This window comes from Tripterygium wilfordii, chromosome 6, assembly GCF_013401445.1.
Source record: "Tripterygium wilfordii isolate XIE 37 chromosome 6, ASM1340144v1, whole genome shotgun sequence".
Lineage (NCBI taxonomy): Eukaryota > Viridiplantae > Streptophyta > Magnoliopsida > Celastrales > Celastraceae > Tripterygium > Tripterygium wilfordii.
Window position 1 is genome coordinate 8,649,749 of NC_052237.1, and position 12,750 is coordinate 8,662,498.

The 12,750-nt window shown below is 35.7% G+C and overlaps 1 protein-coding gene across 1 annotated transcript; it reads left to right on the forward strand.

Moving 5' to 3' along the window:
- The first annotated feature begins 357 nt into the window (after nucleotides 1–357).
- On the forward strand, nucleotides 358–10,095 carry LOC120000911 (sucrose nonfermenting 4-like protein). Its single transcript, XM_038849076.1, has 13 exons — nucleotides 358–1,241; nucleotides 1,468–1,555; nucleotides 2,789–2,965; nucleotides 4,318–4,425; nucleotides 4,535–4,594; nucleotides 5,019–5,108; nucleotides 6,094–6,228; nucleotides 7,918–8,062; nucleotides 8,132–8,305; nucleotides 9,060–9,123; nucleotides 9,209–9,278; nucleotides 9,568–9,688; nucleotides 9,802–10,095. Exons 1-13 carry the CDS (start codon nucleotides 1,117–1,119, stop codon nucleotides 9,894–9,896), a joined length of 1,452 nt encoding a protein of 483 aa, XP_038705004.1. The 5' UTR covers nucleotides 358–1,116; the 3' UTR covers nucleotides 9,897–10,095.
- The last annotated feature ends 2,655 nt before the right edge of the window (nucleotides 10,096–12,750 follow it).

Below are 12,750 nucleotides of genomic sequence, written 5' to 3' on the forward strand. Positions count from 1 at the left end.
AATTATCCAAAAACAAAAGCATTTGTTTGAGACAAAGAAAAATCGTTGAACTCGTAAAATTGATGAAAACATATTTCATAATTTTATTTTAAAAAAAATAGGGACCTTTTTGAAATCTAAATTCTAATGTTATTTAACATAAAAAGATACACTCCTTATATTAGTACAATCCAACACAAACATTACTCATTATTGTATTTGTACTTACCAAATATATTTAGTTGTACTATCAATTTATTTTAGGGAAAGGTAATGAGTATCATTATATGGCAAGTTAGTATCTTTCCTAAGAAATGTATAATGAATTTAAATATTTTGCCAAATTTATTTTCATACCAAACAATTATTCAAATGTATATTTTTTCCACTTTGATTTCATGGAATTTTAATTTTAATTGGATGAAACGAACATTATTTTATATAATTATAATTATTTATAATTTCCATTCTCTTCTGCACTTCGTTGTGTTCCTCTCCTCTAGGATTCTTCATTGAGAGACCACAAACTTACCCTTTTAAGATCCAAAAATGCTAAATTCTCCTTAATTTTTCTCAATCAAATTAGGGTTTTGTTTATCTTTCTTGGGCACTCTTTATGAACCACATTTACCCACCAACTGGTTCCACAATTTCGCTATCTGTTTCTTCCCCAGTTGCAAAGGGCTCCAAGATTCGTTTCGTTTCAAAGTGTTTTTTTTTTTTGTCGCGGCAGATCAGAGCTCGGATTGGCTGTGGTTGCGTGATTCCAGCTTGTTGGGTTGCGGGGAATTTCAAGTTTGTTCTGATTTGTTGACTTTTCCGGTTAGATTGCTGATCAGTGGTGCTCAGAGTGTCCGCTATTTGGTTTCCCGTAGAAGATTGTTGAAATTCCGTGATTTTCTGATAAAGTTTTGATTTTTGGGGCACGATTTTTTATTTGGTGACTCTGCATGAGCAAGCATTGATGGGTCTTCTGCACAGACGAAGGGGATCCCGAAATTGAGGGCTTTAAACCATTTTTTTTTGAAGTTTGAATCACACAACCGGGTCTGCAACGACTGTATCCCTTGGAGAAGTACCACAGTTAGCAAATTGTGGACTAATTTTGGGCGTGTGTGCGAGTAAATTTGGGGTAAAATGTTTAGCCCTGGTGCAGGTGGTGGGCGTGATGATAGTGGAGCTTCGAGACCCGTTTTGATTCCAATGCGGTTTGTGTGGGCTTATGGGGGAAGAAGCGTCTATCTTAGTGGCACATTCACTAGGTGAGTTCTTAGGTTAATCATATTTTGGTTGTAGAACCACTAAAAGGAATGTATATTACTCTCAGTGAATGGCTTTTTGGATTTTAAGTCATTGGCTAAAGGATAAATGTATTTCCTTAGAGCTTTTTTGTTTTCCCCTCGACAAATTAGTGCATGGAGAGTGCTGTAATGTTATGTTTACATTCACGTTTTCATGTTATGGTTTGAAAACCATGTATATGCGCAGGTGGTCTGATCATATACATATGTCTCCAATGGAGGGTTGTCCAACTGTGTTTCAAGTAATTTGCAACTTGGCACCAGGATATCACCAGGTGAGATATTTAGAATATCCATGTTCTGTTCTCTATGTATTCAAACCTGATGTTAGTATGTTACTTCAATTTTCATTTTTCCTGTTCTGCTGTGAGTATCCTTGTTGTATCTTGATTATTCAACTCTTTTATATAGTTGATAAAAGATTCTTTTTTTATAGAAATTATGGCCTTTATGATAGCTTTTGTTATGTCATTACTGGACTGTCATTTTGTAGATAAAATATATTAAACATAAGAAAGAAAAATATGCCTACTATTTGTCCCCTGATTCTGCACTGATTAAAAAGAAAAAGAGAGTGGATGGGTAAATTCTTGCTTTGGTTAGACATAATGATGCAGATCAAAAGAAACATGCGATTCAAAGCTCATGGGATTTTGAATTATGGATTTAGAAGTCTAGGTCTTTTTTAGTTAGATTTAGAAGTATAGGGTTTTATTAATGTTTTAGAAGCGAGGGCATTATTGTAATTTTGAGTTTAGTCAGAAAAATAAAATTAAGTATTTATTTGTATTTTATTATGTTATTTTAGGAAGTCTATTGCTTGTTAAATAAGTAGTATCTTTGAGGGGTCAAATATCTTTTTAATTAGGAGTAGTTTTATTTCCTTTTAGTATTTGTTTGTGGTTTAGACTTTTATTCAATAATAATACAAGAATCTTCTGTGGGTTTTATTGTCCTTTCTTCTAATCTATACATTCAAATCTTATTTCGCTATTCCTTGTTGTTGTCGACCATTTTTCCTGCATCACATAAGCTTTAACCTGAGAAGAAAATGAAAACTTTTTGCCCTTAAAAATGAGAAGGCGATAGGTATTAGGTATTGTTGAAAATGTTGTTAATTGAAGAGGATGTCTTTCTACTCAGTGCTAGGCTAATTCAGTTGTTTTCAGTAGAATACAATAGTGTGTATAAATCTAATTACTGTTTGCAATTAAATATTCGAACCTTTTCTCAATTTCTATTTTGCATGGCCTTGGTATTATGCCATGAACCCAATGTGAAATTTATCAGAGGTTTGACTTTTAAGCTGGTGGAAGAACTTGTTTTAGTCAGTCTAAGTCCTAATTATGTGCAGATATTAATTATTCTTTTAATGATTTTTGCATAGATAGTATGATTTCTGTGCTCAAAGTGAAGTATTTGGTGTGAGGAATATTTAAATTTAAAGGTGTATTTTTTTTTTTGACATTTATAGTTACATTGATATTTTTTTGGCGCCTTCAATGCAGTTCAAGTTTATTGTGGATGGAGAATGGCGGCATGATGAGCTACAGCCCTTTGTGAGCGGAACCAATGGGATAGTAAATACTGTTTTTTTAGCTAGAGAATCAGATATGATCCCTACAATTGTTCCTCAGGCTCCAGGCATCTCTAACATGGAGCTCGATGATGCCTTCTTACGTCCTGTAAGAAAATGTTCTTGTTTTTGGGTATTGTTTTACTTACTGTTTAAGGGTATGACTTGATTGCGCTGGTATCATGGTATGTGACATGCACAATTTATTGTCATTATTCATCTTACTTGATTTCCTTTTTGATTTATTCACCATGATTGTAAAGTTCTTGAGTCATAAAAATAGTTAAAGTTGAAATCTTCCTATGAGGAAGAATTTAGAGTTTAAATAAATCAGTATCTCAACTATGCAAAGATTGGTGTTTGCAATATTCAAGAGTTAGGCTTTTTCTTGTACATTCCGCTTTTATTGGGATCCTCACTCAGCCTTGGCAACATTTGGGATCCACATCATCAAATTTGATTACCCTTATATCGAAGAAAAAAATTGAAATATAAGCGTAAAGTTTATCTTAAAAGTAAGCATGGATGGTGAGAAAGAGGTGTAGGCTGTATAGTTGACGCCCTGAGGTAACTTGCAGATTCTTACGTACTTGCATGCTTCATGATTCAATTTTGAGTGGAAAAGAAGGATAAAAAGAAAATCTTCTTTGCACTTTTTGGGGCTGAGAAATAGAAGCGTGAAGAGTGAAAACAACTAAATGTCTATTTATACTTTATCACACACCAAAGCGGGTGCAATAGATGCAACAAAGTAAACGCCCTATCCCTTACCAAAATATCCTATGCCTTGGTAATTGTTGTGAATCCCGTACTGCCATGCTATAGTTCGCTGTATAAACGCAAATAAGCTTGCCCAGTATCAAATGTTGCGTCAGAGGAGTTTCGATCATATAATATATCCGGGAAGAAGTAGTAAGATAAAGTTGAACGAAGTGAATTCATTAATTTATTGCAAAACTAGAATAGGAGGTAAACTGAACGAACTTTTTTAGACTTCATTTTGTGATGGATCCCTCCAATATGCATCCCTTCGTTGGCTTTTTTTTCTGGTTTGAGTATCATGAATATTTAAGTCTTCTTAATTCGTTGGCTTTCTTCTTCCCATGCAAAAGGTTGCTTTGCTTCCCTTCCATGAGTTTTGAGCAAAGGGTATTAGAAGCTTGCACGTGATGATTTCCTGACTGTTGTACAGTGACCTAAATTCGTAATTGGTGATTTGGAACATCTGAGTGTCTAGTGGTTGAAAGTTTTTTATATCAAATATTATTTTTACCTTTTTGTGGTCAAACCTTTGTTCTGCAAGCTGACACATGGTTCTTATGATGATTTAACTGGAAAAGTAAGATACTGAATGCCAGAGTCGTCTCATATCATTATTTATTATTTTTTTTTGCAATTTTCATTTCTTATTTTATTCTACCTAAAAAGTGGGTCACATCATTGGGCTGTAAATTTTTTTAGGATACAATTCCAAGGATATCAGATGCTGATTTAAAAGTTTCTCGTCAGCGGATATCTGTGTTCTTATCAGGACAGACGGCATATGAGCTAATGCCTGAGTCGGGCAAGGTTTGAATGTTTTACCTTTTTCTGGCATCTGTTATTGTGGATATATATTTGAATTGAACTGCTTACTTTAGCAAGCGTCAACACTTTCTTATTTTGTTTTATATCGCAGGTTATGACCTTGGATATTAATCTACCGGTGAAGCAAGCATTCCATCTCCTTTATGAACAGGTAAATATCATTGATGCACGGGGACACATATGCATAGCCTTAATTGGTATATACTGTTGGAGATTGGAAGTTAAAACCTACTTTAATTTTCTGTATGTTATATATAACATTTGCACTTTCTTTTATATTGGTCTCCAGAGATTTTCTCTTATGCAATTTTCAGATGTAAAAATTAATTCATTTTACAAAAGTTACGATACATAACCATTACTTCTGGTGGGGCAGCCTTGGCATAGTGATACAGTTTTTCCATTGCAAAGTAGGTCTTTTAGGTTGAATCCATGTAAACAGCATCTCCTAATGAAGGAGTAAGGCTATGTTTATTTCTTCTCTGACCTATGACACCCTTGTTTTTTGATTTGACTCTAGGTATCATTTTTAATTACCAGATATTATGTTTTTGATAGTTTTAAGCTATTTTCAGGCAATCCCTGTGGCTCCTCTGTTGGACCTCTGCAAATGTCAATTTGTTGGAGTTCTAAGTGCACTGGACTTCATCCTGATCCTAAGAGAGGTGTGTCTGAATCAGATGAAAAATTTGTTGTAATATTTTTTGAATATTATTTTTTTTAATGTCAAATTTGTGGTAAAAGTTTAATTTTACTTTGGAAAGATATACAAGCTACGCCAACATCTATAGACAACGTTCGTGAAAATGATTAAATTCTTGAAAGTAGAAAACTTTTGAATTTTGATAATAGGGATTGTTCTATAGGTGTTTTGTATTGACAATATATAATGCTACTTTAAAACTTTGGTGCTCCCGTTCCTAAAAAATCTTATTGAGGCCATCGGTTTGTCCTCTTTGTAGCCTTCGGTGCACCTTCTTGGTGCCTATGCAATAAAATTATTTTCCCTTCAAAAAAAGAGAGAATTTCCTGGTATGGCCATGGGCCGCAAGGTGGAATAATTCCACCCTACTACTTACCTGAAAAGATGAAAACAAGATATTGTTTGGATATTACACGTCCAAACAATCTTATGTGATTTCTTATATTTGATTGAAGCTACCCATTTTGGTTGGATATTACACGTCCAAACAATCTTAGGTGATTTCTTTATATTTGATTGAATCTACCCATCTTGGATCAAATAGTTTGTTTGTATATTACACGTCCAAACAATCTTAGGTTATTTCTTAATATGCTCATTTATGCTGCATTTATGAGTTGTGCATCTTGTCTCCTCATTCAAACAGTAGACGTGGTACATTATTGCGAGGTGCATAGCAGACTAACAGAATATCACCTTTAACATAAACGACATTCTTCAATCTGACAACCTTCCGGATGAATTCTCCCCTTCATCCAACCAACTCTAATTCTGTGGGATTTTCTTTATAAAATAGCTGGCAGTTCCATAAAACTTGCAATACGGCGCAGCTAAGTCAAATTAAGTGAAATTATGTAAAACCATATGTACCTGTTTTCTTCTTCTTGTGCATTTCGGAAACCTTTCATGTGTAAATCATTTAACGTTGTCTAACCTGCTTAATCCAGCTAGGAAATCGCGGATCTAGTTTGACAGAAGAAGAATTAGAAACGCATTCAATAGCGGCATGGAAGGAGGGCAAAGTACAACTTAATAGACAAATAGATGACAGAGAAAGAGCAGTTTCTTCTCATCTCATCTCTGTAAGTGCTCTATTTGATGTCTTGTCGCCTGTGCCACTAAACCAATTACTCACCCGTGGTTTCTTAATTTGTGTTGCCCTTCTTTCTTTAATAACATTTTTTTTTCCATCCAAAATAAAGTTCTTTGTGCTTTGTCTGTTTTTGGATTATTTATGGAGGTCTTGACTTAATGTCTGCATCCTTTGCTAATTTGTGGATGCCACAATATTTACTTTTTCACTTTCATGTCCATTTAAGATACTATGTTCCAGAATGTCTTGAGCTTCTTCTTGTGCTTTTTATTGGCGAGAAGTTTTAAGTGGCTCACTTTATCTGTCATTTGTAAATAGCTAGTGTAGATTATGGACTTGTGTTTCTATATATCAGTCAAAAGTTACTGGATTAGATGATGGAGACAAACTATCTACCTTCTGGCCTAGAATTCTGGTGTAACATCAGTGTTGTGTTGTATGCCACTCCCACACCATGTATGCTACGAGTCTACGACCAAGGTTGATGCTTATGATATAAAATATTGCAAATAGACAAGCTTATTTCCTATGAGCTCCATTATTGATGCAACTGTCACATGCTTTCTGTTTGCTGGATTTATTGGAATAATGACCATTGCATATGCAAAGTGGGCATTGATCTTTCCGATGATGAACTGGGACTGGTTGACTTGTAGTAGGCAGCTGTATACTAGTGAGAGAAATAATATACTTTCTGATGTTAGCAAAGATGTTTAGATCTTGATTTTATGCACAGATCTTCTGGTTATCGTTTTTGGGTTCTTTTGGGAGCATTACTGGAGCAGATGCCTCTATAAGATTTGTTATGGAGCGGTACCAATTTCTTTTGCACTTGGGTTCATTACTTTAGGTTCTATTCATGTGTTTCTGAGACTTCTTTCTGCTTTAGTTAGAACTTGAAGTTGTCAACATTTATCCATGGAAAATTTGATCTGCACATGAGGATGATCCTCCTTTCCAGAAATTGTTAACTTGATTCCTCTAATAAAGATTATGTTATTAAGATCTTATTACTCTCCTTTTATGGAAACAAGCTTGCTTGGGAAGTTGGGCCATTAAGAGATTGAAAGATGGTTCATAATAATTTTAAAAAAGTTAATAAGATTGGATTTCATGTGTGCTTATGGTTAGCTTGTGAGTGTATTGGGCGTTCTTGGCAGTTGGCAGTGCACATGTTCTTGAGTACCAGGCTGTCGGGGAGTTAAAGTCTTCAGAGATTTGCATCATGATGTGTTGTCTTTTTAGTAACTTTTATCTTCCTAATGTGCTTGGATTTTTTTTGCCGCTCCTTCATTAGGATGCCAATAAATAGTTTCAAATTTTAAATTTAATATTGTATATTCCCTATAGCACACAATAATGCACCTTCAAAGCAGGGGTGTGAGATGTCAATAGTGATATTTGATTGATTGCGTTCTAGCTAATTTTTGCAAACTTATTCTCTGCACTCCTCCATCCTTCTCTATGTTTTTTTGAACATCCAATATTTTGGCTGTAGTTTGTTTGATTGATTGATAATTATCTTGTTTGCTGACTCTTTTGTTTAAACTAATATGCCATGGTAAACTTTTGTCACTAATTTTTCTTGAACTTAAATTTATCATAGCTACCACTAACTTTTGTTTATCCTTAATACTGGTTATTCGCTACTCTAATACCTTTTGAGTGTAATGTCCAGGCTGGGCCTTATGATTCACTGAAAGATGTTGCTCTCAAGATTCTGCAAAAGAATGTCTCAACAGTTCCCATCATCCATTCTACTGGACAAGAAGGTTCTTTTCCGGAGCTACTGCATCTTGCATGCCTTTCTGGAATACTGAAGTGTAAGTTTTGCCATTGTTAATTGGTTCAGGGCACATGTTGTGGTGTTAATATCTGGATCTGATTTTCAGGTATATGTAGACATTTTAGACATAGCTATAGTTCCTTGCCTATTCTTCAGCAACCAATTTGTTCAATTCCTTTGGGCTCCTGGGTTCCAAAAATTGGTGAATCTTCTGGACGGCCATTCGCAATGTTGGGACCAAATGCTTCTCTTGGTGCTGCCCTGTCTTTGTTACTGCAAGGTGACTGTATCCTGACTATGTTCTTCAGTAAATTTTGGTTATGCTGATGGAGAAGACATTTAAACTCAAATTAAGTTGACGCTTTTTGTGCTTGTCCTTTTATCATGAAAGTTGGTACCCTATTTTTGCGGCCTTTCCCGAATGGTTTTTATTTTCCGATGATTCTACCCAGAGTTTAGTTGAAGGTGCAAAGTGCAAACTGGGTTAGCCAGGGGTTGATCCATGACGTTAGTAGTTGATATATTCATTGATCAAAACCATGTAATGTTTAGTAAGTAACTATGGTTGGCGAAGAAAGTCGCTAATCTTATTATTTAACTCTCAGGTACTTAACTTCTGCATTCTTAGCAAATTCTTTGAGACATGTGACAAGCTAAACTTGCTATTAATAATTTAAGGCATACCCCACCATCGTGTTGGGATTTTCTTTAGATGGATCTCAAAGTAAAAAAGGTGAACAACTCTTGTGCATAAGGCTCACGCAAAGGGCAGTGTCGGGAACAGGCAGAATGTACACATACCTTATCCCACATAATATGTGGAGTGCCTGTTTCCAGGAATTGAACGTGTTACCTTTATGTTGCATCCAAGCAACTCAGTTGAAGGAATGCTCTCTTTTTTTCTTTTTCTTTTTGTTTTTTGTTTTTCCTCTCTCTCTGCAAATGAGTGTGCTCCTTACCATCAACATTGCTAATTTGTTCTAATTTATCTTGAACATTTGCTCATACACTGCTATTACATTTCCCTTTTACAGCTGATGTCAGTTCAATACCAATAGTGGACGACAATGACTCGTTGCTGGATATTTATTCTCGAAGGTATATGCATAATTTTGTTTTGATTTGATATTTTTATTGCAGCGAATAAACTTAATGAGGCAAGTACTTGTTATTTTCTTGGCAGTGATATTACTGCTTTGGCAAAGGATAAAGCCTATGCTCAGATTCATCTTGATGAAGTTACTATTCAGCAGGTAATTGCTTACTGCTGTTTACTTATTAAATTCAACCAAAGAGAAAGCTGTTTACATATTCTTTGCTCGGAAATCATGCTTCAACTCTGGCTTTCCATATTTTTCAGAGTCATTTATTTATATGTTCTGGCAGATGTGGCCTGGACAAACCATTGCAAGGTCCATATAAATGTCAACGTCCTGAAACTCATTTTGCTCGAAAGGCCTTTAACAACAACGCTCTTGCAACTTTAGAAAAATTGTGCATGACTGAATCTTAAATCTCCTGCATTTTCTTTCCCCTGTACAGGTCTTGCAACTGGGACAAGATTCGAATTCACCTTATGGCTTCTTCAACGGGCAGCAGAGATGTCAGATGTGTTTGAGTTCTGATCCTCTGCAAAAAGTTATGGAGCGGTTGGCAAACCCTGGTAGTTTCTCTCATCAACTATTTTTGACTAGTTGATGTGGCTGCACTTCTGTTTGTTGATTTTGGATGTCGATCTAACCGAGCATTTATTTTATCGCTTGTTTTCTGTTACAGGGGTTAGAAGACTTGTTATTGTTGAGGCCGGCAGCAAGCGTGTGCAAGGGATCATCTCGTTGGGCGATGTATTCAGGTTCTTGCTTGCTAGCTGAGATGCTGGTCAACAACTGCAGAAGGGGGGGGGGGGGTGTCCAATGGTGGCTGGGAGGAAGAGCCTAATGTATTTGAGTGGGGCCAATTGCCCCTGCAGAGATTTTACAAGACTTAAGATTGATTTCAAAACAAAAACCCAAAAACCCAAACTGTAAAAGGAAGCAAAGTAGTAAAAAAAAGATATTGGATTTTCTCAAAGTTGCTGGCTCATATTTGCATGTATTTTCAGCAACTTAGTGGTTTCACAGATTTTTTTTATAAGCAGGAAAAACGGACATGATTGATAAGCTACAAAGTGTTTATACAAGAACAGGTACAAAAATGTATCTTGGCCCGCCATAGAGCAGTGCTGATCATGAGTAAAAGCTCAAGAGCCGGTCTTGGTTTGTAATTGTTAGTTTTAACTGTAAACCAAGCTCGGATACTTTCGCCATTTGGGCAGCTGCGTTGAGACTCTAAGGTACCATTCCCAACCATTTACTTTCGGATTTGCAATGTTGGTTAGACAGCGGACATAATCCTTCAGTGGTTTGAAGTCTCTATTTGTTTGTGCCTGAAAAGGAAAACTGTAAATCCAGATCATGCTTGGCCCAAGCCGCTCAACAGCTTTTCACTCTTCCAACAATTTCTCAACAATATATATATTCGACTATCAAATTTCAATATTAAAAAAAAATACAATGAGATTTCTCCTCTAATTAATCAATTTCATAGCCTATATCTCTCTATTTCCATTGTTTTCAAAAAACTTTGATATTACTGCAAAAAAAATTCACACATCAATGAGTTCAGAGTCATTTGGTAAATTCCAATATTTTTCTCAACAATATATATATATATATATATATATATGTATAGCGTGGTTCTCTTACGCGGGATCCCTTATTTCAGCAAAGTGTGGGACACACGCTTTTGACCCTTCGATTTATCCAACGGTGATATTGATGAAACCCAATTTAACCCACGTGACCCGCTTTTCTCACAGATGACCCATTTCTTCCATTTCGTACGCGATTCTATCCTCCTGTGCAAATCAGCCGTGGATTCTTGCGATTCTTTGCGATTAACCAGTCGTCGATCTTTGCGATCCCCAGCCAAGCAATATCCCCAAAATTTCTCATGTCACCATGCCGATTTTCTATGAGATTCTTTGAGAAATCTTCTCTTTACGATTTGCCTTGCTGGGTTTTGATGGAGCTGTGTAGACGATAGGGGATCTTGTGCTTATGCGATCCCATCGCCCTTACATTGCTTTGCCTCAATCATGATTTGGCTTTTGTTGTTGTTTTCCTTGTTGGATCATTCGCAGACTTAATAGCTGAAGCTGATAAACCAATGAACAGAGGGTCTATTGTGGGTTATTATCCATCCTGAATCGGAGCAATCAGAGAGTGTTGTTTTTGTAGTTTTATAATGTTAAGACGTCATTGGTTTGCTGGTAAACTAATTAACAGATGGAAGCAAAAAGAGTTCCCTCTGTTTGATTTTGCTAGGTTATGTTCTTGTTAGTTTTCTTGCCTTCATCTATAGTGCTCTATACATTTCAATATTCAATGAAGCTGGACCCAATCTCAACTTAGCGCAAGAACACTCTACATGAAAAATGTAGTTGAAGCGTAGCATCGAAACAAGAAGTATGACAAATGGGCAGCACCCCCTTGGTGCAAGAATTAATATAGACTCATTTTATTGATATCGAAGAGAAGGTTTATGCCTTAGCTTGCTTGAACTAGCATTATCAAACCACCAGGAATTTAAAACCATTCAAAAATCATGGTAGTGATTCAGCAAGCTAACACATATATGCTGAGCTCATAAACTCATTGTTCATAAACTTACATTTGTAATTGGTAACAATCTCAGATTCCAAAAATAGATAGATGAAGTTCATGAAAAAAATCACACAGAACACCATCCACTATAAACTAATCTAACAGGAAGACATATCTCCCAGAAACAAGCCAAAGCACAATACAAACAGCAACCAATTAGTCCACAGTTCAGCAATCAAGCTAAGGCAGAGTGTCATCCACAATTTGCGACTGAGATGCCCTGTAAAATGTAAACACAATTCAGAAAAACATATAAGCTCAATGTTCAGTGAAGGACAAAAACAAAAAATACTTACACATTGTTCAGTGAAGGACAATTCCTCTTGTCATGTCCCGTTAGTTCATGATTTTTCTCCTTTTCAGCCTGAAAATACTCAAACAACATCTGAACATCATGTCCAGCATAAAACTTTACCTCATCCCTTCGAGCATTGTAAAAATCTTTCTCAATGCACCCTATATTTTCTATACCTCCTGATTGTATCTCAAAAATACTGATTTGTTTATGTATGGGCAAATTTGCATCAGCAAATTGTTGTGTCAATGCTTTTTTGGCATTTGACATAGAACGATGAGACCTTAACATATGCACCTTTCTTGGTGTTGTAAGGATATGATTATGGATCTCATTAAATTGCGAAACAACAAAAACACATGCACCTTTCTTCACAACAATCATCTTTGCCTTACAACCTTCTCGTGTTAACCCACGTTTCCTACTACAATTGGCTTTGGATCTTTCTTCACCCCGAATCCCTTCTTTGAAACAAACAAATTCTTTTCTTATAATTTCATTGCATTTGTTTCTCTTACTAGAATAATTTCTAACACTAAAACCAGCCAACCTAGCATATTCATTGTAATATTTTTGGGATTCGTCTAATGACTCAAACACTTGTCCAATTTTAGGAATTTTTTCATACACTACTTGAGGCACATATGCCAATTCATTAGATGACGAAGAACCCAAATCTCTTTGCGGTATAGTATGAAATTCAGAATCCATGACAAATGTATTCAT